This window comes from Camellia sinensis, chromosome 1 (assembly GCF_055761805.1).
Source record: "Camellia sinensis isolate YWXY chromosome 1, ASM5576180v1, whole genome shotgun sequence".
NCBI lineage: Eukaryota > Viridiplantae > Streptophyta > Magnoliopsida > Ericales > Theaceae > Camellia > Camellia sinensis.
In genome coordinates, this window is record NC_138961.1 from 156,674,667 (window position 1) to 156,701,456 (window position 26,790).

The 26,790-nt window shown below is 34.7% G+C and overlaps 1 protein-coding gene across 2 annotated transcripts in view; it reads left to right on the forward strand.

Moving 5' to 3' along the window:
* The first annotated feature begins 5,039 nt into the window (after nt 1-5,039).
* LOC114257639 (Zn-dependent exopeptidases superfamily protein) overlaps nt 5,040-26,790 on the forward strand; it is a 46,220-nt gene continuing 24,469 nt past the window's right edge. The window contains exons 1-6 of one of the 2 annotated variants that reach the window (XM_082887663.1): nt 5,040-5,465; nt 7,139-7,258; nt 7,401-7,515; nt 10,644-10,726; nt 10,826-10,902; nt 25,976-26,053. In XM_082887663.1, coding sequence (XP_082743789.1) covers nt 5,402-5,465; nt 7,139-7,258; nt 7,401-7,515; nt 10,644-10,726; nt 10,826-10,902; nt 25,976-26,053 — 537 coding nt within the window. In that variant the 5' untranslated portion in view covers nt 5,040-5,401. The remainder of the gene's footprint in view (nt 5,466-7,138; nt 7,259-7,400; nt 7,516-10,643; nt 10,727-10,825; nt 10,903-25,975; nt 26,054-26,790) is intronic. The other variant, XM_082887673.1, reaches the window with a different exon arrangement.

A 26,790-nucleotide genomic window follows, 5' to 3' on the forward strand; every position in this document is an offset into this window, starting at 1 on the left:
TCGAGCCAACCACTGTGCCTCACTGAGAGATTCCAAGTCCTTCAAGTTAGGGCTTTTAGGGTGTTTTAGTTTCCCCCTTTTTGTATCTGTTTTGTAATTACTGTATAGATTGAATGATATCGTACTGTACTGTTATGGTAGGGATCCAATCCCTAACTTGAATATCTGTATATGATGTACGTATGTACTGTTTTGTTCTGAATGTGTATATGATATGAAAAGTCTTTTTGCATACATACTGTTACAGCTCATTGGATATCTTTTAATTACTGTTTTGGCTTCCGGCAGCCCCTGTACTCTGTATTACTGTTATTGCTGTTAAGCAGGCCTTCGGTAATCTCGGATTACTGGCCGGTTACGGTGCTAAACCCATAGGGGCGGGTTTGGGTCGTGACAATTATCTAGAGAAATTGAAATTTTTCTGAGTTCAATCCAGAGAAATTCAGAGAAAATTGAATACTTTGAATTTTCTCTAGTTTGAACCCAAAGAATTTCTGGACTTCCCAAAGAATTCAAGCTTTTTGAATTTTATAAGGGTTTTAAGTTTTTTAGAGTAACATTTACGATATGGTCATCATTAAGAAGCAAGCCATGAACTTCATACCATTGTTGGTGAAATTTACTAGTCTGGTTAAGTGTTGTGTTGTGATCTCCATTGCTTTTGGTGTTTTGAATGTCTTACAGTCCTGAGATAGTTGGTCAAAATGAAAATGGTGTTTGTTCAATTTTTTCTGGGTTGTTGTTGCTTGAATGTCTTTTAGTTTAGAGAAAATTGGTCAAAATGAAAATGGCGGTTGTTTAATTTTCTCTGGTTTGATAAAAAAAACACAGAGAAAATTATGAGCAAACCAGACAAAATTGATAAAAAACACAGAGAAATTCTTTGGGGAAGTGCGGAGTCTGTAGAGAAAATCTTTGGGAGGTCTAGAGAAAATCTCTAGGAAGTCCAGAGAAATTCTCTAGGTCGAATTTTCTCTGGATCGATGTTGAGGAACCTTAGACATTATGAAAATGTTTGGTGTCCTTTATATTATAAAATTTTAATAACAGGGACCTTAAAAAAAAAACTCCAAAATTTTATCATATTTTTAATATGAATTATGATTATCAAATAAATTATTTTAATTTCATAAAATACATTTAATTTTAAATATTGAACAGCATTTAGTGTGTTTAGTTTTAGTTTTCTAAATTCAGTTTTTTGAAAATTAAAATTTTTATTTTTCACGTTTTTTTGTTTTTAGTGAATATTTTTAAAATTTTAACCATTTTTTTTTACTTTTTTAGATACACCTTACTTAGATATATCTAAATAGTAAAATATTTTAAAAAATTAATAAATACAAAAAATATACTAAATTTTTGTATTTTTTAAATATTTTTGGCATTTAGTGAATTTTTTAAAAAAAAATTTCACAAATATTATACTTTTTAAGCATATTTATGTTAGGTGTGCCTAAAATTAAAAAAAATTGCTTAAAATGTTAAAAAAAAATCATTGAAAATAAAAAAAATACGAAAAATATACTGAGTTTTTGCATTTTTATTTTTATTTTTGACATTTAGTGAATTTTTAAAAGTTTTTTCACAAATATTATACTTTTTAAGTGTATTTATGTTAGGTGTGTCTAAAAATTTAAAACATTTGCTTAAAATATTAAAAAAATTCATTGAAAATGAAAAAAATACGAAAAATAAAAAAGTATAATTTTCTGAAAAGTGTTTTTTAAAAACCAAAACCAAACAAGCTGATTAGTTTCTTTAGTAAAAAATATTTTCTACGATTTGTTTTTCTAAAAAATATATTTTTTGCACTCGTTTGGAAAATGGCTACGGGGTTAAAATAGTCAAAAAAAAAAAATTTAAAAAGTCAATAAGACAAAATGTCACATTCAAGTTATGATCATTTCATTTTTCTCTCACAAAAGTTAAAGAAAAGCCAAAAAGTCTACCCCAAATGAGACAAATTAAACATATTAGCTAAAAAGTCAAGTTGTCACATCACTCTCTCTATTTTTTTCACATTTTTTGGTAAAAAGTCAAAAAAAATTACAAAAATAATGTGTTCCCAAAACAAGACTTAAAATAGTTAAAAAGTCAACTCACATACTAAACAAACCCTTTGTATAAAACGTTTTTGTATGTAGAGTTGTATTCTTAAATCTAATGTATTAATGGTTGTGGGGTAGTGATGGTCATGATGGCGATAACAGTGGGAGGGTGGAGGAAATAATGGTGAGATAGAGATGATGGCAGCAACAACGATGGTGGTAGGATAGATGTGGTGATAGCGGTAGCAATAATGGTGGGGTGATAGTGGAAATAGTAGTGTTGTGGTATTACAACACTTTATTTTGAAAAATATTTTTCACCCTTTAAAGTGGAAAATATTTTTTGTCCAAATAACTTTATTTTTTCTTGACTATATTAACTTTCATTTCCTATTATGCTAAATACCAATAAAGTACATAAAATATTTTTTTTTAACAAAAGGAAATATATATATATATATATATATAATCACGGTTTGATCATTGTAACAAAATAAATTCTGAATTTTTAGTTTTATTAATTTAAACTCTAAACTTTTGATTTGTTTTTAATCTAAACCATCAACCAATTTTTGTTAAGTAAAATCGATAAAAAAAATAATATTTTAGATATTAAACTTAATGAAAAGAGTATTTTGGACATTTTATGCATGCTTACAATTAGTTTAATGACTAAAATATTATTTTTCCGTAGACTTTACTTAATAAAAATATACTAATAATTTAGATTGAAAACAAATAAAATTAAGATTTAAATTGATAAAATTAAAAATTCCTTGCACGGATATAAAGAGTTTTTTTTTTATGATTACAAATAAATAAATTTGGCTTAAACAAACAGAACATATACATAGAATTTGTTGGAAAGAGGGCTGAGCTAAAATAGTCCACTAACAGATAAAGTAGGCTAAAATAATCAATAAGACAAAATGTTCATTCAATTCATAATCATTTCACTTTTGTTCTTACAATTATCAAATCAACTACCAAAAAAGAAATAATAATAATTTTCCAAACACAAATTTTCTAACCAAGTTAAGATAACCAAAAAATTTAATAATTAACTAAAACAGCCAACTTCTCAAACAATGAATAACTTTTAGAAAGATGCTAGAGATTTCAAAAAAATTTCTAGCAAATGTCTCATATGGGCATGGGTTCCATATAAGACCTGCACCTATATGAGACATTTGATAAAACTTTTGAGATCTCTAGCATTACTCTAAGGCCATGTTTGTTTGACTCTTTAGGAAGAGAAATTGGATTAATAATTTGTGGGACCCACTTAAAGAGTGTTTGGTTAGGGACGTGAGTGAGGGAATTAACTATTCATTTGGACTAGAAATCCTCCCATGTAGTAGGACTAACAAAGTCATAGGAGAGTTATGATTAGAAATTAATTGAGGGGATTAGTGAAATTTTAAATGATTTTTAAGTAAAAATTATATTTTTTATAATAAAAAAATAATAATCATATTATTAAAAAAAATACTAAAACTTAATAAATATTTTATATACAAATAGTATTACTAATCCGGTGGTGTAGAAACAAATACTATTTATCCTACATTTCTAAATTAATATCATCTTATTAATAATCTTTTCACTCATCAATTAGATCGTATTTTTAATCCCTTTCATTCTAAGAAGCCAAACAAACGTGACTTAAGTTTTATCAAAGACAATCACACTTGTATAAACAAACAGAGCATACATATACAGCAGGGGTACTCGCGGTTCGATTGCGGCCAGGAGACCTCTAATCCGCCATTCGTCTATTGGATTGGTAAATTGCAAAACAATCAATCTGCATCTGTCTACCGGATTGGTGAACGCGAATTGAGTAGATCAGCGGATTGGTGGATGGATGCAAATCGGTTTGGCGGTTTAAACTTTTACAAATGTTGAACATAATATAATAACTTGTAAACATTTTTTTTGGATAACAATCCAACTCAATATAACCAAAAGATTATCAAGTAAATTGTCAAATACCAATAATAAATACATATAAGAAAATCATGCATTATCAAAACTACTTCATTACTTTTTTTTATTCAAAAACTATTTAATTTGATTTTTTTTTTAAATGACAAAATTAAGCTTTATATTTTTCACACAAAAATATTAAATATTAACACTGCCATTTGATAAAAAGATTTCCAAATTGAAAATAAATTGAACACACAACAGAATATCCAAACTTTTTTTTAATTGAAAACACAAACTAAATATCTAAGGGCCTGTTTGGTAACCATTTAATTTTTAGTTTTTAGTTTATATTTACAAAAAATTTTAAAATTGCCATAAAAATTTGTTTGATAATTTTTTTGGTTTATAAATGGTTGTCTCAGTTTATAAATTTGAGAAAAAAACGTAAATTCAAAAAATGAGTTTACATTGGTTTTTAAACAGAAATTTAAATATTTGACTAACAAATTTTTTTTTCAATTATTTTTTTTCAAATAATTTTTTTATTTATTTTGCAATGAATTTTTTTTCAATTAATTTTTTTCCCAAATAATTTTGTTTTCAATTATTTTTTTTTCAAATAATTTTTTTCTCAATTAATTTTTTTTTCAATTAATTTTTTTACAATTAAATTTTTTCAATTATTTTTTTTCCCAATTAGTTTTTTTAATTATAATGTGTATGATCCACTGTCATAAATAATAAAAAATAAATATAAAATATTTTAGGCTTGAACAAATATATTTTTTAATTTATATTTTTAAAAATTTTTAAATATTTTTTTCAAACCAAACGCATTTGTAATTATGTTTTTTTAAAAATAAACAAAAACTAATTTATAAAACTTTTATAAATATAAATTAAAATTATAAACATTACCAAACGCTACCTAAACAAATTAAAAACACAAAACGTTATAAATTATTAAGATACTCATGATTTAACGGTTTAATTAAAATTAAAAAAATCTTAAACTCGTCATTCGTTCAAAACTAAACAAATTCAAAAAATTAATCCGTAACTATCTATTCATCGTCACACGTCTATCTAAAATGCGACCAATCGATTAATTCCAACGATTCAGAGGCGGATCAAAACATCAGCTAAGGGCCTAATAAACAGGTCATCGAACAAGATCCGTACCCGTAAATTAACTTGTTCAGAGATGCATAGCATACCCAATCGAAAAGCCTTCTCTAATTCTAAAGGAAGAAGAAGAGTCTTATCCTCAAGTGAGTCTCTCAATTAACCAGTCAACCCAAATATTCAGAGACTAGAGAGAGAGAGAGAGAGAGAGAGAGAGAGAAGGCTGTGACGACATTGATGGGCGTAGAGTTTAGGGTTTCTGATTCTTTACACTGATACATTCCTCTTCGCCCATGGCTTCCAAGCTCTTGTATTTCCTTCTATGCTTCCTCGCTCCCCTTCGCACCTCTCTTTCAGGTGAGACTCACTTGTCTTTGAATCGCTTTTTCTACATTTTGTCTTCTAATTTGATCCTTCCGTTTGGTTCCTGAGAAAATCAAATGCTTAGTCAGTCCTCCGTGTTCCTGTATTGTTTGTGTACGTGTGTGTATTGAACACAATTTAATCGTGGTGTACCGTATTTACTGTCAATTAGTTTTAAAGAATTATTTTTTCGTTTTTCTTAACTAGGCAACTGAATGGAGCATGAATTGGGATTGTCATATGAAAAGGGTTTATCGGATAACTTATCAATTCCATATTGAGTCACAGAGCGTCACACATTTCTGATTAGCTTGTTAAAACAATGGTTAGGAGGAATGTCTGTTTTGTGATATAATTCATTGACTGCTCAAATTTCCAGGGCTTTAGTATTAGTAGGGCACTCCAGCAAATCCAAATCCAAATATAGAAAAAGAAAAAGACGAAGGACAAATTTCTATGGTTTTTACCCAGACTGATTAGCTGGAGTTTGGCTTATTTTTATCTTATTTTGAGTTTATGATGTGAGGTCAATACAGAAATGTGAACTTCATATGAGAAAAGCTTGAGAGCCCATTCTTAGTGGTCACTTGTTCACACACGCACACACTAAAAAAAAAAAAAAATTGAATTCCCAATCACTCTAGCAGTGCATCAAGTGTCAACTTTAAGCCATTACCTATGTGTCTTAGTCATGAATGAAGTAACTAAACATATTCAAGATAACATCCCATGGTGGATGTTGTTTGCTAATGATATCGTTCCAGTAAATGAAACTAAAAAAGGAATTAACACTAAATTAGAAATATGAAGAGGAGAAATTGAGTCAAAAGAGTTTAAAATAAATAGAAATAAAACTGAATATATGGAATGTAACTTTAGCAATAATAGACGTTAAAATAGTGTAGAAGTGAAGATTGAAAACTAGAAGATAACAAATAGTGAATATTTTCGTCACTTAGGTTCAATTATTAACAAGGATGGTAAGGTTGGAAATTATGTGATTCATAGAGTTAAAGTAGGCTGGCTCAAGAGAAAGGAGTGTGTCTAACATAATTTGTAATCAAAGAATACCAACAAAATTGAAAGAAATTTTTTATAGAACAATTATAAAGCCAACGATGCTTTACAGGATACAGTATTGGGTGACTAAGAAACAACATGTGCATAAAATGAGTGTAGTTGAGATAACAAGGCTTAGATGGATATGTGGTAATACTATAAAAGAAAAAATTAAAAATGAATATGTTTGTGAAATGGTAGCAGTAGCACCTATTGAAGATAGGTTGAGAGAGAACATGTTAAGATGATTTGGTAATATACAACGAATACCTATAGATACAACAGTAAGGAAAAGTGATGTGATCACATAAATAGAGATGCTAGGGGAAGGGGGAGACTTAAGTTAATATATGATGCAGTAGTAAAAGAAAGATATGAATTTATTTGATTTAACTGAGCATATCGCCCTTGATTGAGCTAAATGGAGGAAAAGGATTCATGTAGCCGACCCCAGTTGATTGGGACACAAGGCATAGTTTGGTTTGGTTTAATCATGCTTGGTTGTGTATTGTATGTTTTCTTGAAATTAGATTACTTCTTAATCTTTCTTGTTTTCATATTTTTGATTTTCTCTGCTTCAATTTGAATCTTTTTCTAATTTTGAGCAGCTTCAGAAGATGTGAACTTGCTGGAGTCAGTTCCTGACCTCGAGAAGTCAATGTACATGGTTGTTGATGGATTTCCTTGTGTACGACTTCTTAACTTGTCTGGGGAGATTGGTTGTTCAAGTACGTATCCATGTAGTTCACCTCATAAGAGTTTCATGGAATCAATTTATTTTTATTTTTACGTAGTATAATATGTATATATATATATATATATTTTTGCATTATTATTCCCCTTTATCAACAACTTCCATTGTATTCTTAGATCCTGGCCGTGATAAAGTTGTTGCTCCAATTGTAAGATTCAAGAATGCCGATAACTTGGCTCAGTTATCTGCAATATTGGTGTCATTACGTGAATTTGACAGTTTTCTTCTTAGGTATGATTAGTCTGTAATTTTTCCTTAATAATTGTAATTATTTCTATTTTTCTTTCTCTTAAAATATAAGTGAAGTTGTACTTTGCATTTTATTGTAGACACTTACTCTTTGGTATACCATGTGGTTCTTCTATTTCCCCAATTTTCGTGGTTATATTTATATCTAATTGTTACTGAATGGTAGATAGCCTTGATCTGAAATTTGTAATTTTGAGCTTATGATTTATAATGCATTCAGGCCTCATACATGGGATTGTTTTTTCTCCAAACAGTCCATTTGAGCTATGAAATTGGGTGGACATTCTATTATATTCCCAATCGGGGTTATCTGTTTGGCGAAATGTTGCCTAGAATTACTGGAGTTGTAACGAACAGATCTAGTAACCATTTTTCTGGAAGTTGAGGGTTGTGCTTTTAAGCAGGAATAAATTAAAGCTGTTTGCCCTTATACATTTTCCTTTCTCTCCTGTCTGTTTTTGACTCTGATTGGAAAAGGAAAACTTTTATGTAAATCAGTTGACTTGTAAAGTTGAAATTTTACATCAGTTTTCAGCTATTGACTAAGACCTTTGGACAAATTAGGAGGAATTATGGTTGTAGAAGATTTGCGTAACTTTTTCTTTGAACTTGGGAGTATTCTTGCATAGGTGCCTAGTTCTTCTTATTTTAATTCCAATTTTTTTGCAATAAAAAGAGCCTTGACCTTGGAAATCGTAATGATAGAGAATCTATGATTGCCTCTTTGTTGACATTTCTTGAGGGCTTTTCCTTGTCCAATGGCTCTTTTGATAAGAGGTTGTGGCCTAGGGTTTTAAATATTGGTTCTTGCACGTTGTAAGGGGATTTTGGCCTCTTTTGTTGTAGGAACTAATTAACTTATTCCACTAATTATTTCATTAGCTTAATTGACCAAGTTTAACTCAAATTAGTCTTACTTAGTCATCAAGAAAGAGAATTTACTAAGTAATTATATCTCAACAATCTTTATTTAACTTAAGCACCTCACTTAAGGTTTTCTAGATCACCTAAGTGTTCAATTCTTAAGTCCAAAAGGATAAATTTAAATTTGCTTTGATTTTCTTCCTATTTCTTTTTGTTTTCTCTAACTTTCTCTCCTACCTCTCAGTAAAAAAGTTTCTCTCAAACTTTCTCATTCTTTCTCTATCCTTTTTCTCTTTTGTTGTATGAACTAATTAGCTTATTTCACAAATTGTTTCATTACCTTAAGTGACCAAGTTTAACTCAAACTAATCTTGCTTAGTCACTAAGAAAGATAATTTACTGAGTAATTATAGCTTAACGATCTTTGTTTAACTTAAGCACCTCACTTCAGGTTTTCTAAATCACCCAAGTGTTCAATTCTCAAGTCCAAAAGGATGAATTTAAATTCGCTTTGATTTTCTTCCTATTTCTCTTTCTTTTTTCTAACTTTCTCTTCTACCTCTCATAAAGAAAGTTTCTTTCTAACTTTCTCTCTGTTTCTCCATCATTTTCTCTTTTGTTGTAGGAACTAATTAGCTTATTCCACTAATTGTTTCATTAGCTTAAGTGACCAAGTTTAACTTAAACTAATCTTGCTTAGTCACTAAGAAAAAGAATTTACTGAGTAATTATAGCTCAACGATCTTTGTTTAACTTAAGCACCTCACTTAAGGTTTTCTAGATCACCTAAGTGTTCAATTTTCAAGTCCAAAAGGATGAATTTGAATTTGTTTTGATTTTCTTCCTATTTCTCTTTGTTTTCTCTAAATTTCTCTTATACCTCTCAGTAAGAAAGTTTCTCTTTAAGTGTCTCTGTCTTTCTCCATCATTTCTCTCTTTTGTTGTACGAACTAATTAGCTTATTCCACTAATTGTTTCATTAGCTTAAGTGACCAAGCTTAATTCAAACTAATCGTGCTTAGTCACTAAGAAAGAGAATTTATTGAGTAATTATAGTTCAACGATCTTTGTCTAACTTAAGCACCTCACTTAATGTTTTCTAGATCACATAAGTGTTCAATTCTCAAGTTTAACAGGATGAATTTAAATTCGCTTTGATTTTCTTCCTATTTCTCTTTTTTTCTTCTCTCTAACTTTCTCTTCTACCTCTCAGTTTGAAAGTTTCTAGCTAACTTTCTCCGTCTTTCTCCATCCTTTCTCTCTTTTGTTGTACGAACTGGTTAGCTTATTTCACTAATTGTTTCATTAGCTTAAGTGACCAAGTTTAACTCAAACTAATCTTGCTTAGTCACTAAGAAAAAGAATTTACTGAGTAATTATAGCTCAACGATCTTATCCTGATTCCATTATTCGAAACCATGGTGTGGTCTGTCCATTCATCTTGAATGATCTCTTGCAAATCCTTTTTTGGGAAGCTTATTGATTGCATATGTTATCTTCCTTCTCTTCTTTGTAAGATGATTTAGGATGCTTATGTGCCTCTTAACATTGAAGTGTTCACATAGACATTGGCTCACATGAAGCTTAATAATAATGGCATGATTCAAAGAAGGCCAATTTGTTACATGTTTCCACAGTGGTATGTTATGTGTGGGGATGTTGAGGAAAACATCAATCACTTATTCTTGTATTGTCCTTTGGCTCTTTCTTTTTGATGGAGAGTCTTTAAATTGGCAGAGGTTTATTGGTTCATTCCATTGTAAGCATTGCTTCGCATTGACTTAAGAGGTCTTGGATCAAATGGCAAGACTCAGGCTCTTTGCAGATATGTGGTCGGTGTAGTTCTTTGGGTGTGATGGCTTGAATGATTTTTTTTTTGAGGGGAAAGAAGATATTGAAAGCATTTGGGAAATGATCTGTTTTTTGGGTGTCCATGGCGGCTCCTTTTAGAGGGTTCCTCCTTTTTTAACTTCTAGGGATTGGAGAGCGATTTGTAGAATGTGAGATTGTTTTTTTCTTTCTTTTTCTTGGTCAACCTCTAGTACCTCTTTTGACTGTTCTTTTTCTTTATCATTTTAATAAAATTCTTTTTTGTTGTTGCCAAAGCCAATCAAAAAAATTCTGTGCGCATTTCCATATCTGACATGAATGATGCTTTTGGAAACTGATGCAGTTGTTCTTATACCTAACTGACTAAATTTTTTTCTACATTCTGACTGATTTTAAATTTTTTGTTTCTTTTTCAGAGTATCAAATGATTCGAATTTTACTAGAAATATTGGTGGTGTTTTGGTTGAATCAGGAACTGATATCCAAAATGAGTTAAAAGGTAAGTGGGGTTAGTTAATCATTGTCAGCTTTGACAAAGCTGACTGGAGATTTTTTTTTTTTGGGTGGCTATTAACCATGATGTGTCCCTTTGTTGTAGGATTTTCTCCCGATGAAAAGTTTCCGCAAGCTCAATTCTCTCCTTATCAAAATAACAGTTATCACTGGAACCCAATTGTATGTTATGAATTAATTATGAGACAAAATTCTTTTTTGTTTTATGTTGCCTTCCCTGTAATATTACTCATCGTTTTGCTAGAACTTACAAAATTATTACTTCTAAAAAAAGTACTAATCAAAATCTGTCCCAAAAGAGCTTCTATCAGACTGGCCTACGTTAGGATTAGGGCATAAAATATGGCTCTTGGGGCTAGTAGACTTTGATGCATGTGATCTAGGTCTGTTTAGAGGTTGGAGACGAAATACTTGGGTATGCATGTTAGCCAAATTGGAGGCAAATCTCTCGGCAAAAGAAGGGCTGCTACTTGTAACTACTTTTGTGGGATTCTTTAATCCCACAAGTGATTTGTGTATGGGTGTTGCCACACAATGTTGAAGGAGGGGGGGGGGGGGGATGGGTGTTGCCACACAATGTTGAAGAAGGGGAGGGGGGGGGGAGGTGGGGGGGATGTAGGCAGTGGCGGAGCCAAGATTGTAGGTCAGGGGGCAATAGTAAGGTAAAATGTTTTGTGTACAATAGTGTCCGCCACCCTCACCGTGCCTCGGCCCTAACACCCTTAACCTTTGACCCTAACTGCAACACCGACTTGGACTGTGATGGTTGTCCCCAAAGAAAACAAGAATTTATTGAGAGATTTCATCGAACAAGTAGTCATTCTACATATTTGTACATATATTTATCACACAAGAAGAAAAAAAGATAGCAATAAAAATAAATTAGCAAGTATTAGTAGAAAGAATAAAAAACAACCTTTTAAAGGTAGACTTTATAACATCATAAAGGAGATGTCATCATAAATAAACATTTAAATAAAGCAAATTATAGAAAAAAATTTAAAATAAAAAAAACATAAAGAGTATATATTCAAATTTAGAGGGGGCAAATTGAACAACTATTTAAAAAAACCTAAACTAAAGCGTGAATTTCATAAAGTTGAGAGGGGCATGTGCCCCTCCTAGGCCCATGCTGTGAATTGTTTGTATTTGTAGTTTATATTATCCATTAAGGGTAATTTAGTCTTCTAAGTTATTAGGGTTTATTCCATGAGGTTATATATTTGTACTTAGCTTTGGTGTTGATCAATTCAATAAATCGAATTCCTCTTCTTAGTTATCATGGTATCAGAGCAAGGTTACAACCATTATCATACCTGTCGCAGGTCATCATTGACCATTGCAGCTGTCTCTCTTTCTTCGCAAGGCCATCGCAGCTCGTCTCTCTTTCATCGCAAGGCCATCGCAGTTTTTCCTCTCATCGCAAGGCCATCGCAGCTCTTTCTCTCTCTTCGCAAGGTCATTGCAAGGCTTCGTTGGGATTCTCTTCTTCGCACATCGAAGCAGTTCGTCTCACACTTGCTGGTTTTGGTTCTGGTTCAATCGAAACCCTAGGAAGCCTTCATCGCTGGTCTTTGGTTCTTCGTTACTGGTCTCTGGTTCATTTGGAGACCTAGGTTGGGTATCTCTCTTCTCTCTTTGTTTCGACCTGGCTCTATCTCTGGCTAGTTCAGTGGAGGAGGAAGAGAACGACGAGGGGGCAGAGAACGATGAGGACCATAAATTGCTAGTGACAGGTCATTCATTTCTCTCTCTCTCTTCGCTGCTGTTTTAACCCTGTTTTGAATTCACTGCATAGTTTGGGTATAGCAATATGGCTAATGATAAATTGCAAGTTATCATTACTAAGTTGGATGGTACCAATTATTCTTACTGGTCTCATGTAATGAAGAATTTTATAATGGGTAAAGGTATGTGGAACTATGTTATTGGTGTAACAATTAGACCTATGGAATCCAAAGAAACTGAGGATGATGTTGCTAAATGGGATAAGGAAAATGCACAAATTCTTACTCGGTTTCATAATTCAGTTCAAACTACCATTGGTATGAATTTTTCCAAGTATTTTACTTCTAAACAAGTTTGGGACTATTTGAAAACTATGTATCTTGAGTCTGACTTTGCAAAACAGTATAAACTTGAGATGTCTATTTGCAGTGCTAGTCAGAAAGATAAGTCCATTCAGGAATTCTACAATGAGATGACAACTTATTAGGATCAGCTTGCTTTAATGGAACCATCAGATTTGCAGTTACTTGATAGTTATGCCAAGTATCGAGAGAAGCAACGTCTTGTTCAGTTTCTTATGGCCTTTCGTGATCAATTTGAGCCACTTCGGGGAGCTATCCTTCATCGGTCTCTCTTGCCTTCTGTTGATGGTGCTATCCGTGAGCTTATTGCGGAAGAAACTCAGTTCAAGGTGGCTCATGGTACTCCTCTCTCCTAGTCAGTTTTTGCCACTCCTTCACTCTTGCCTACTCCACCATCTCATTTATTTCAAGTTACTGGTAAGCCCAAGCCTCGGGTTTCCATGGATGAGTGTAATTTCTGTTATCAGAAAGGTCATTAGGAACATGCTTGTCCTAAACTTTTGCAGCCCAAGGGTCGTTCGTCTGCTCTACCATCTTCTAAGCCTATATCTTTAGGATCTCGCTCATCTGTTGCCTTCTCTGCACCAGTTTCTGAGAATGATCTGTCTTCCAGTTTGCGGTCTATGTTTGAGCAGTTCAAGTCTTTTATGGTGGCCAATCCAAATTTTTTGTCCCAAGCCTCCACTATGACTACCACTCAGTTAGGTTTGTTTGGTTCATCCTCTTCAGGTAATATCCACACTTCGTGGATTTTTATTCTGGTTGTTCCCATCATATGACCCCTGTTGCATCTTTCTTTAGTAATTGTGTCTTTCTGTCTTCTTCTATCACTATTGCTACAGCTAATGGTTCCTCTATGCCTGTTCACTCTATTGGTTCTATTTCTTCTTCCCATTTGTCTCTTTCTCCTGTATTTTATGTGCCTCACCTCTCACTCAGTCTGATTTCTACTAGTCAATTATCTGATTCCAGTTTTGATGTTGTTTTTTCTTCTCATTGTGTTGTGCAAGATCGGATATCCAAGAGGCAGATTGGGTCGGGCGTAGAGTTTGAGAACTGTATATCTTGGACAGCTTGCATGTTCCTCTACAAGTGTTTTCTACTGCATTGTCTTCTTTTTGTTTAACCAATAAGTATTCTTTATTTTATATTTGGCATTCTAGGTTAGGTCATCTAACGAGTGACCGTTTGAGGATGTTAGTTTGGTCTGGACATTAGGCAATTTTCCCATTGATGATATGTCTGAGTGTCGTGGTTGTAAAATGGCTAAAATGTCTGCTCTTCCTTTTAATAAAAGTAGTTCTTTTTTTTCTTCTCCTTTTCAATCGGTTCATACTGATGTTTGGGGTCCTTCCCCTATAGTTACTAAGGGTGGTTCGCAATATTATGCGTCTTTTGTGGATGATTATAGTCGGTTTACCTGGGTATATTTGATGACTCAAAAATCTGATTTTTACAAAATATATTCTAATTTTCACTCCGTGATTCGTATGCAGTTTTCTACCGCAATTAAAGTTCTTCGTTCGTTCTGATTTGGGGGGTGAGTATTACTTGTTTGAGTTTGAGGAGTTTTTAGCTACTCATGGCACTATTCATCAGTCTTCATGTTCTGACACTCCTGCCCAAAATGGTCGAGCTGAGCGTAAACATCGCCATCTCTTTGATATAGCTCGTTTTTTGTTGCTCTCGTCTTTTGTCCCTTCTGTCTTTTGGGGAGAAGCTGTGCTCACTGCTGGATACCTTTTCAATCGGATGCCTACTCCTCTTCTCTCTGGCTCATTCCTGTATGAGCGTCTTTTTGGTGTTACTCCCAATTATTCTCTTTTGCGTATTTTTGGTTTTGCATGCTTTGTGCTCCTTCCTAAACGGGCGCGCTCTAAGCTTAGTTCTCGTTGTGTCCTATGTGTCTTTTTAGGGTATGGCATTAATCAGAAAGGTTATCGATGCTATGATCCTGCCACCAAAAAGCTATATGTGTCTAGGCATGTCACCTTTTTAGGAAAACTACCTTGCTACACTATACCTTCCACCCCTGTTCCTTTTACCAAGGTTGAATTAGTTCATGTTGACCCATTTCAATGAGTTTGTTTATGATCTTGAGGTCTCTATCTTGCCTCTTACTAGCACTTTTGATATCTCGCCAGCTCCCTCTCTAGCTCCCGCTTCTCCTGTTCCTCTTTTTGTTTATCAACGCCGCAAAGCACTTCCGAGCACGCCGGTCTCTAGCTCTACTGTTTCTCTAACTGTTTCTTTGGATCCCGCTCCTCCTGCACATCGCTTTCCAAAGCGAGATCGTCATCCTCCGAACTGATATGGTTTTTGTAATACATGTTTTTCCCTTTCCTATCAGTCTTTTTTTTCTTGTCTGCACACTTATTTTGAGCCTAGGTCCTACAGGGAAGCTTGTCATGATCCCAATTGGATTGCTGCCATGAATGACGAGTTAACTGTTTTGGTTAACACTCAGACTTGGGATTTGGTTCCATTTCCTGCTGGTAGAATGTTGTAGGTTGTAAATGGGTGTATAAGGTCAAAACTCTTTTTGATGGTTCTTTGGAACGGTACAAAGCTCCTTTGGTTGCCCAGGGCTTTTCTCAGGAGTATGAGATTGATTACGATGAGACTTTTGCCTCCGTTGCCAAGATGACTACTGTTCGCGTTCTTATTTCTTTTGCCGCTGCACATCAATGGCCTTTATTTCAACTTGATGTGAAAAACGCCTTTCTGAATGGGCATCTTGTTGAAGAAGTGTATATACGTCCTCCACCGGGTCTTTCTCACCCTCCTGGTGTTGTTTGTCGTCTTCGCCATGCTTTATATGGTCTCAAGCAGTCTCCTTGTGCTTGGTATGAGCGATTTCACTCTGTTGCACTTCAGCTTGGTTTTTACCCTGGTCATCATGATTGTGCTTTATTTGTTCGGCACACTTCTATTGGCCTTGTTCTCCTTCTTTTATATGTGGATGATATGATCATCACTGGTTCTGATTCTAGTACTATTAAGGAGGTTAAGCATCAGTTGTTTCAGGAGTTCGAGATGAAGGATTTGGGGTCTCTTCGATATTTTCTTGGTATTGAGGTTGCTACTTCTCCTATTGGGTATCTTCTCTCTCAAACTAAATATGTACATGATATTCTTTCTCGTGTCAATCTCACTGATGACAAAATTGTCGACATTCCTATTGAGTTGCATGCTAAGTTTTCTGCTTCTGATGGCGTCCCTCTTGAGGATCCTACTTTGTATCTTGAGTTGGTTGGGTGCCTTATTTATCGCACTGTTACTCGTCCGGATATCTCATATGCTGTGCACATTCTCAGTCAGTTTGTTTTTGCTCCTCGTTCCACACACTGGGCTGCTTTACTTTGTACTTTGCGCTACCTTCGTGGTACTTTGTTGCAATGTCTACTGTTATCTGCCTCTTCATACTTGACTCTCCGTGCCTATGCTGATGCTGATTGGGCAGGTGACGTCTCTGATCGCAAATCCACTTCTGGTCCTTGTGTTTTTCTCGGAGATTCTCTCATATCTTGGAAGAGTAAGAAACAGTTTGTTGTTGCTTGTTCCACTGCTGAGGCTAAATATCGTGCCATTGCTCATGCTACTTCCGATATCGTTTGGCTTCGGTGGCTTCTTTCTGATATGGGTGTCTCTCTTTCTGATCTGACTCCATTCTATTGTGATAATCAGAGTGCTGTCTAGATTGCCCATAATTCAGTCTTCCATGAGCGGACTAAGCATGTTGAAATAGATTGTCACTTTATTAGACAGCATCTTCAAGTTGGCACTCTTACTCTCCCTTTTGTTCCCTCTTCTCTTCAGTTGGCCGATTTTTTTACGAAGACGCACACTGTTGCTCGTTTTCGTTTTCTTCTTGGCAAACTTTCGATAACTTTTTATTCTCAATTTGAGGGGGGGGGGGGGGGGTGTGAATTGTTTGTATTTGTAGTTTATATTATCCGTTAAGGGTCATTTAGTCTTCAAAGTTATTAGGGTTTATTCTATGAGGTTATGTATTTGTACTTAGCTTTGGTGTTGATCAATTCAATAAATCGAATTCCTCTTCTCAGTTATCACGTGCTCCCTTCACCCTTGGAGGTGGGTTAATCTCCTTCCATTTTTCCTCTTTACGTTTTATGCTTTTCTTGCTTTCTTTGGAGGAATGTTTTCATTTTTTTACACTTGAACATGGGATACTAGTGATGTGGACTCTCCATTACCCCAACGACCCACCATCGTAGGACTCTCAGAGATCTGCGTTGTCTCGGTATCTTTAAATTCTAAATTGGTACTTTTGTGGCTCTGAATCCACTTAAAGAATAATAAATATTATAGTTACTCAATATAGTTGAATTAAATGAAACATATGTATACAATGTTCTCATTCAAAGTTTCACAATGATTGTTCCAATTTATTTGGCAAGTGTATTCAAACATTCAATAAAAGTAAGATGCTTTATCATGAATTCAATTTTTGTTTTTCTTTGTTGAATCTCATTGATCACTGACATTAAATTAAATGAAAGATATTTATACAATGTTCTTGTTCAAAGTTTCACATGATTGCACCAATGTATCTTTTAAGTATATCCAAACCTTAAATAAATGTAAGATTCTTTGCCATGAATTCAATTTTTACTTATTTATTTTTGAATCTCATTGATTGCTGAGGGTGGCCATAAGCATAAAAATTTGTCTAAATAGGGGCAGTGGAGAACGAAAGGTACTTTCGCAAGTGGGTTGGTAGTTGCTCTATCTGCTCAAAGATCACGACAAAGACAATTCATGGTTTAGGTGGATTGAGAGGGAAGAGGTGTGCATTGAGATGTTTGGCTCCGTCGAGAGGTGCTTGGGTAGGCTTGCTTGGTGTTGGTGGAGGGTTCTATGGAGGACAAAAATTGTTACTTCTTCAGATGTCAGAGTTGGGAACCTCGAGTGGTTGGAGTGTTTTGCCACCAAAATATGGGGGGGAGTTTAAGTGGAGGGTGGCGACCCTTTGGTGCGGGGTTTTTTCCAGAGCCTAAGGGTTGGGTGGGGAGGAGATGGCGAAGGTTTTTGTTGAGTTTGGATAGTTTATTAGCAAGGTGGTGTGGAGGGATCTTTCTTAGAAGTCAGAGTTTTGGGACTAGCCCAATTACCTAGTTCAAGTGTCTCGGCAGAGAGGAACTTTGATTGTGCTTTTAAGGTTGATTGATTCTCTTGTGATTGTGCAGTGGAATATCTCCAACGATTCTCGGTCAAGAGGTTCGGAGGTTGGAGTTTTTTAGTACCAAAAGTTTAGGCAATGGAGGATTGGTTTCACTAAAAGTGGGAGGTCCTAGTAGGTGTGGAGGTTTCAGAGATAAGTGGGTCCTTTTTATTATTGATATTGTCGTTGGATGGTAAGGCTATTTGGGTGCTACAACACCGAGGGTTTAGATTATATTGGCAGTGGCTGGTGGTTGCTTCGAAGGAGGTTCGGCCTTGTGGGTAAGAGATCTTGGTCTTTCTTTGCATTTGTGGAACATATTGGTGTTTCAGCAATCAACAAGTCTTGTGGTAGCTTTGTTATGGTGGATGAAATTTTGTTTTAGCACACACTTGAAATGGGCTAGAATCTTGATGTGAAGGACTGGTCGACCTTGCGATCGGCCTTTTCTGTTGTTGGTCACCAACTAGACAATCTACTAGAGATTCATCATTTCTTTATGGGTTGAATTGAGGCCACATATAGAACTATGGGCTACCATTGTCTGGGAAGGTGGGGGATGGGTGCATGGTAGTCACATGATATTGCTACCCAGTTCTGGCATAAAGGGGTACCATTGAGGTGGCGAGAGAGGGATGCATGGTAGGCAATCGTTATCATATAATTTGATGATGGCTAGGCAATCATTAGCAGCTCATTTCAGTTTTTTGTTGGTAGACAATTTGGTGAGGGTATAGCTTGGCAAAGGATGATTGCACATGGGTGGTCAGATGTGGGGGAACTTTCTTCTGATTTGTTGGGTCCCCTATGGATAAGGGTAATTTGCCATTTTTGTTGAGAGGTGGACTTGAGAAGTAGGTTGGGGGGATAGTTTGTCATAGGCTAATTTGAACCAAATGATTCCCATGGGTTGATGAATATAAGGGGGGATGGTGTTTTAGCCCAGGTGGTTATCTTTCCCTAGGTTGATGAATAGTAGGAGGGTTGGTGTTTAAGCTTGGACAATTAAGTTTTAGCAACAAAGCTAAGGCCCTTTCAGGAGTGCCAATTTGGCGACTTGGAGCTAGGCGTAACTCTAAAACCCTACACAATTGAAGTTGCAAGCCAAGGAATATGTTCAAAATTTGCCCAACATGAATGACGACCAAATTATGAAGGTGAGAAGCCTCCAATTGAAGCTCCATTTATTGAATTTGAAAAGGCTAAGGGTGAAATCAGAGAAATTGTTGTTTTTTATGCTCTTAATAGCAATGAATTGAATAGGGCAGTTTCTGGTCTAGAACTTATTATGCCTTTAGAGGTCATGATATTGCATTCCAAGGTCTTTGATGCAATGCCTACAAAGTCACCTACATCCTCCGTCCCAAAATATTAGTCTCTTATTCCATTTTTCATTGTCCCAAAATATTAGTCCTTTTTCAAAAATCAAGTACAAAAATAATATAAATTTTCCATTTTGCCCTTCTTTTAAATTCATTAACAACATAAAAAGTACAATTATGACATTAATATTTCTCAAAAAATGTACTATCAAAGGGTAATTTTGGAAAATCAATTTTTTTAAAGTGTAATAATTATACTACTAGAAAAAGTTGGATTCCATAAAAGGGGCCATTATTTTGGGATGGAGGGAATAGTAAATTTGCTCTAATCATAGTCGGTGAAGCAGCCAATAATGAATCAAAAGATGACCTTGTGTTGGGAAAAGAGATTAAAGAGAAAATAATTGAGGTTGTTGCTAGGAATATCAAAGAAACAACACTTAAAGGCGGAACCTATGAAGCATGGGTACTTCAAAAAACATGCCGTACCCATACCGGATACTTACCGGCTTATGATATCGCGTATAGTACTTCTGCATACGTATTGGGTACACGAAACACATATTAAAAATTTTTCTTCTTAATTTTTGACGTACTCAAACGTGCCTAGTATATACCCAAGTCGTACCGTACCTCAGTTGAAACAATATTTTCTTCTATTAGAGAGATAAAACTTCTTTTACTAGATTTCTTTTTTATTTTTTGTTTTATGCTTAGCATGATTTTAAAATTAAACTATGGTTTGTAAGTTATTTAATATATTGATGTTTAATTTTGATTTATACTTTTACTTTTGACATTAAGGCTTCGTTTTGCATAACCTAAAAAAGCTAAAAAATCAAAAAGTCACTATCCTATTTAAGTCACATTATCTTATTTAAGTCATATCACCTCTCTACCACATCATTTCAAACCCAACCCATACCCAACTCATATTTCATAAAAAGTCAAAAAGTGCACTTATTTAGTTTATCCCAAACAAGCCCTAAATGTTAATTGTAGGTTGGACCTTAACAAATTTAACCATTTAATTAATTTTTGCATTACTCTAAATTAAAAATAAATATTTTTTTACAGGCATAACAAGGTGTATCTGTACCTTGTTTTTTTTTTGAATTTTACTGCATCGACGTACTCGTATCGTACTAGTACCAGTACTCATACCCGTACCTGTGCTTCATAGGGCGTAACCAACGGAAAGTTCTCACCTTAATAAAAACTGATTTGGATCAATTCAAGGATGTGATTTCTATGCCAATTGGCTTTATTATTTCAAACAAATTTAGTGACATAATTGAAAAGATTAATCTCTCATTATTTTTGTTGTTGTCTCCAATGAAGAAAAGGCAACGACAACTTGAAGATTTTAATATGAAGCTGTGGATGCAATCTAGCTTGTGGATTTTTATACTTCAATATTTTAAAACTTGAGGTCAAGTTTTCTCCAACCAAGGGAGAAAGATGCAGTCCACAACAGGAGCAAGGGAAACTAAAATTAAGGAAGCATTTATGTTTGAAAATTGCTTGGTTTTGAGCTGAACTCGATTGGGATCAATTGGAACCATCTATAACTATGTTTTCAATTATTTATGTTTATTTTAGGTTAAGAAAGTTGTTGGTTAATTTTATAGTTAGGAGTAATTTGGAAATTTGTTGGATGAGTTGTGCAGGTTAGGATGCCCCTGGGTCATATTGTGGATCAAAATGTTTAATTGATTTTTATTTATTTATCGGTTTTATTTGGGCTTGGATAGGTTTTAGAAGTCACAATTTTAGTAGTTTCCTATTTTGGAATCCTAGTTGGTAAAGGTAGCTCTAATGTCTGTATAAAGTCATGTAATGCTTTTAAGTTAATAACGTTGATATTTTATAGAATTTTTAGAACTTTGATGCCTCTTTTGGGTTTGTTTGATGTAACCCTAACCTTTGATGTGATGTCTAAGGGATTCTATGAGTGATTCTAGTTTTCATCATCCTCTTTTAACTTCTTCGCAACAATTTTCCAAGGTACTGTTCTCTGGTACTGTTCACAGTACCCAGAGCAACCTTTACACAATGTTGAAAATCTTATTTTTAATGAGAAAAGTGGATAGCCTAAAATGTAGTGATTGTAAAGTGATTCCTGGAGAGAGCTTGACCTCTCAACATAGGGTTTTGGTACTATATTTATATTTTGCGGGGCAATACCAAGTTAGGAAGGATGATGGGCATCGTAGAATGAGATGGTGGGACCTAAAAGGGGATAAACTAGAAATTTTCAAGAATAGAATGGATAAAGAAGATATTTTTGACTTGAAAGATGATGCTAACACTATGTGAAACTCGATGGCCAATTGTATGAGGAGAATCTCAAGGGAAGTTCTTGGAGAATCGAAAGGAACAGGAGCCAGCTCTAGGGAAATTTGGTGGTGGAGGGAAGAGGTTCAAGCGATTGTTAAGGCAAAAAAAGAGTTTTAAAAAGTGGCAGAATGATAGAATTGAGAAAAACCTTAAGAGCTATAGATTGGCTAATAGGAAGGTCAAGAAAGTACTGAGAGAGGCTAAGTTAAAAGTTCATGATGATCTATACACTAGACTAGATAGCATAGGGAGAGAAGAGGGTATACAAACTTGCTAAGATACGAAAGAGGAAAATAAGAGATTTTAATCAAGTTAAGTGCATTAAGAGTGAGTATTCTAATGTGTTGGTGAAGGATGAAGAGATTAAGGAGAGATGAAAGAACTATTTTGAGAAACTATTAAATGAGGAAAATGGAGGAACGTCAATAGGAGAAGAAATAGACAGTAATACGATAAATTAAGACTATAGATTCTATCGCAGGATGAGGAACTTTGAAGTGGAGATTGCACTTAAGAAGATGAAATCAAATAAGGCTTTAGGACCTGATGATATCCCTATTGAAGCTTGGAAGTGTTTGGGTAAAAAGTGGTTGCTTGGTTGACTAGGCTGTTTAGCAAAATTTTGTTGACTAGGAACATGCCAGATGAGTGGAGGAAGAGTATTTTAGTGCCAATCTATAAGAATAAAGGAGATGTCCAGAATTGTAACAACAATAGAGGAATCAAGCTAATGTGTCATATAATAAAAGTGTGGGAGAGGGTGATGGAATGCTAATTGCGAGACATAACAAAGGTGTCAGAGAATCAATTCGGGTTTATGCCTAGCAGGTCAACAATGGAAGCGATCTATCTTTTGGAGAGAGTAATAGAAAAGTATAGGGAAAATAAAAGAGTCATTTATATGGTGTTTATTGATCTTGAGAAAGCATATGATAGAGTGTCTCGGGATATAATATAATGGGTGTTAGAGAAGAAAGAGGTGACAAAAAGTTATATTGATGTAATTAGGGACATGTATGAAGGGGTGGTAACCACTATTAGATCGCCTGTTGGAGAGAAATGAATTTTCTATTACTGTAGGGTTACACCAAGGATTTACCTTAAGCCCTTATTTTTTTGTTTTAGTTTTGGATGAGTTGACGAGAAATATTTAGGATGACGTGCCATGGTGTATGCTTTTTGCAGATAATATCGTGTTAGTGGATGAGACTAGAGAAGAAGTTAACACAAAGTTGGAGATTTGAAGAAAAACACTTAAATTTAAAGGATTCCGGATAAGTAGAACTAAGACAGAGGAGTATAAATTTAGTAAGAGTAACAATGAAAGTAGAGGAGAAGTGAAGATTGAGAATCAAGAACTGCCTAAGAGTGAACATTTTTGTTATATAGGGGATTATCACAACGGCGAGGGAGATTGATGCGGATGTGGCCTATAGGATTAAGGCGGGATGGCTTAAGTGGAGAAGTGCGTCTGGGGTACAGTGTGATAAACGAATACCCACTAGACTAAAAGGAAAGTTCTATAGAACGACTATTAGACCAGCGATGTTGTATGGGACGGAGTGTTGGGCAATCAAGGAACAACATGTAGATAAGATGAGTGTTGCTGAGATGAGGATGTTAAGGTGGATGTGTGGCGAGACTGAACAAGACAGAATTAGGAAAGAGCGTATTCGGGAATGGGTAGGAGTAGCACCGATAGAAGATAAGTTGAGAGAGAATCGATTGAGATGGTTTGGTCATATTCAACGGAGACCAACAGAGGCAGCAGTGAAGAGATGCGACGCAGTGACGGTAGATGGAAGTGGTAGGGGATAAGGTAGGCCTAGGTTAACGTTGGCTAGCGTTGTAGATAGAGATGTGACTCTACTTAATTTGACTAACGAAATGACCTTTGATAGAGTCGCGTGGAGAAGAAGAATTCATGTAGACAACCCCATTTGATGGGACTTAAGGTTTGGTTTGGTTTGGTTTGATTTATTTATAACCGGGTGTCCGTTCCAGCTTATGTGCACCTCTTCTAATCCCGAGGGACCAATCCCACCGCTCACTTGTGTTAAAGCCAGAGCAAACGCCTGTATGGACTGGCCCCAGGGAATTTAGTGCCTCTAACGAGTATTGAACCTGAGACCTGGAGGGATCACACCCCTAAGCTCCAAGTTGTGCCCACTAGGCCAACTTTAGCATTAAAATCTATTCAAAATCAGTCTATAAAACCCACTTTTGTTGATTTCCCTACTGGACATGTGGGTGTATGTTCTTATAGCTGAGGGGTGCATGGGCTGATCAAAAGGTTTAGAGGGGCAGGGACACATGGAGGAATAGAAGGCTTTGGATGAAATGATTTGAATTTTGAAAGGGGGAGTAGACAACTGGGAGTTTGTGCTGGAAAAAGACATGAAATAGCCGTGTGGGGGTGATACTAACAGCTTAGAAGGATAATGAAGGTAGTGGGTCACGGTGGCTGAGGTTAAAGGCGGAGATTTGCTCTCCAGTGGACTGCGGAAGATTAAGGCCCAAGATGATTGTCCTACATCATATTGATTTCTCCATGGATTTATGCACTGCAATGTCCTCTTGCTGAGACTCTCATTGATTGCAGGAAGCACTAAATCTTTTGCACCATGGTTGTCTTACATCATTTACCCAATCGGAAAATTATCATCCTTTTTCTAGAATTGCTTTCCAAGCATCAGGCATCTTAATTGGGTTATTCCACACCAAAGTTACGCCTCTTTTTTTTAGATGTATGCATGGAACTCCTGCCAATAACATGAAATGCAGGGTTGCTTTGCAATGATAATTTTAATTCTCCTGTTTGGGATGATTGGCGTTATTTATCAGCACTTCATTTTTACAATATTTGGGGTTTGAGAAGCTTGCAGTATTTGTCATGATGTAATGTTGGGTTGGTTGAGTAATAATGTTGTGAAACTACTAGAGATGAATCAATAGAGATTAAGTATCCATATCTTAGGTTCTATGAAATGAGAGGAATAGAAAGAAGTTTCAAGGTTTGGAGTTCTTTTACATTTGTTGAAAGTTTTCGCCTTGATGAGTGTCCTTATTTGGAGAAAATAAAGGGGAAGGGAATTTTGTTGATTTTACTAATATTTTTGCTTTTACATGTTTTGGCTTCTTTCTTATCTCACTATACCTGTCATGGCTGGCTTCGCTATTGCTGTTCTAACTGACTTTTGTGTTCACCATAAAAGTTACTCTTGGCTTGCACCAAAATGTTCTTGGGCACTTGGAGGTTATGAAACAATGAAGAACTAAAATTGCACATGTGAATTTATTAAATAAATTAATGTTTGTTATGTCTTCACAAGCATTAGAAGAAGAGTAGAGAAAATGTTTTTTTTGGTTATTCAGTCACTGGTGGATGACAGTAAGATTCGTTATTCAGTGATATAATTCTCTTTCTATCCTTGTTGATTTGATTTTGTCTTAGTGATCCTTGTGGTAGATAAAGAATGTTGTGGCCATAGCCATGGTATTGTTGCCTTTTTATGCGAGAACACTTGTTTTAAGTTTCCATCAAAAGATTTGACATTAAAATAAATGCGTTGGTCTTTTTTTTTTAATTTTTTTTTTTTTTTTGGACTCTATGCTTTTGTGTAGTAAAAAAATTTAATTTGTGATTGGACTTTTGTTATGATTTCTTCCTCATCATTTCATCTATACACAAATTACTGAAATATACAAATAAATTAAGGGATGAGTGGTTGTATCTCTGCTCAGGATCTAGTTACCAATAAAAAAAGGGATGCCACTTTTTATTTATTTATTTTTATTATAGAATTTAAATATTATTTGGATTGGGAATTGCATAGAAAGTAGTCACTCTCTATAGACTCCCAACCGACCAGTCAGGTGAAGCTGAAACTTGACATCCCAGAAGCAACAAAGCACTCAACCAACTTGTTTTCCAGATGTTGACTGCCTCCTTTTGCCTCAGTTTATGCTTCTAATGTACATGCAAGTCCTTGTTGGACCTTATGAGAAGTCTCAATAATGCAATTTCCTTAAGAACCACAGTGCTTTTTTTGTGTGGTCATTAAATTGCCAACATTTGGTCTTGTTGGGTTTTATTCACATGAGTGAGCTTGATATTTTATTTTAATTCATCAAAAGAGTGTTAATGTCATGAGGATCAGTCCAAAATTTTGTGACTATTCTGTATAGTTTATACAATGAACATCAACTTTTGAATACCAAACAACTGTTGAATTTTAAAGTCGTCCTTTACATATTTTTTTTGGGGAAGCTAAAGTGTCATTGCTTGTCAATTGCAGGGATCTGGTATCATGTGGAACAATTACAATTTTCCGGTATTCTTACTTTCTGAGAGTAGCACATTGACCCTGAAGGAGGTATGGTGTTTTTGAGATTTCTTTAGCTCATGAAGCAAATTTTATTAGTTTAATTATTGTCTTATTGATGCAATAAATAAAATTAGTTCAGCGGCATTAACAAAAAACACGAAACATGTTTTTTTTTTTTTTATTATTTTGGCAAAAAAGAAAATTTTTTTGGTACACACATGTAAGACCATATAAAGGTGGTGTTTGGCGAGACTTCTCAAAGCCCTTCCTGACCATAGAAGTCCTTCTAATTTTTTTTATTTTTTTATGTTTGGTGAGGTTAGAAGGAAGGAATTTCTGCAAAAGTAATTTGTCAGGAAGTCCATTTCCTAAAAATTAGCTAGGATGGCTTCTAATTTGACTTCTTGGGAAGTCTTTCATTTAATTGAAGTAAAGTGCTTGTATTCTCTATACTATCCTTATTATATGTAATAAATTGCCCATAATACTCCTAATATCCTTATTGCTAGTTTCAAATATATATATCTTTGGGGCTTTTTGTGGTGATATATTGCAAACCCACCCACCCCCCTGCTTTACATTGCTTTTTATTAATTTTGAATATATATAGATATATACATATGTTAAATGTATACATTAAAAAGGCATTAAGATCATGTTTGTTATCCATTGTAGATGTTGGAATTAGATTACCAATCCTATGGGCCCCACAATTATGATGTTTGGTTGTTTTAAATTGGACTGACTTCAAAGGACATACAAACAAACCATTCACCAAATATACA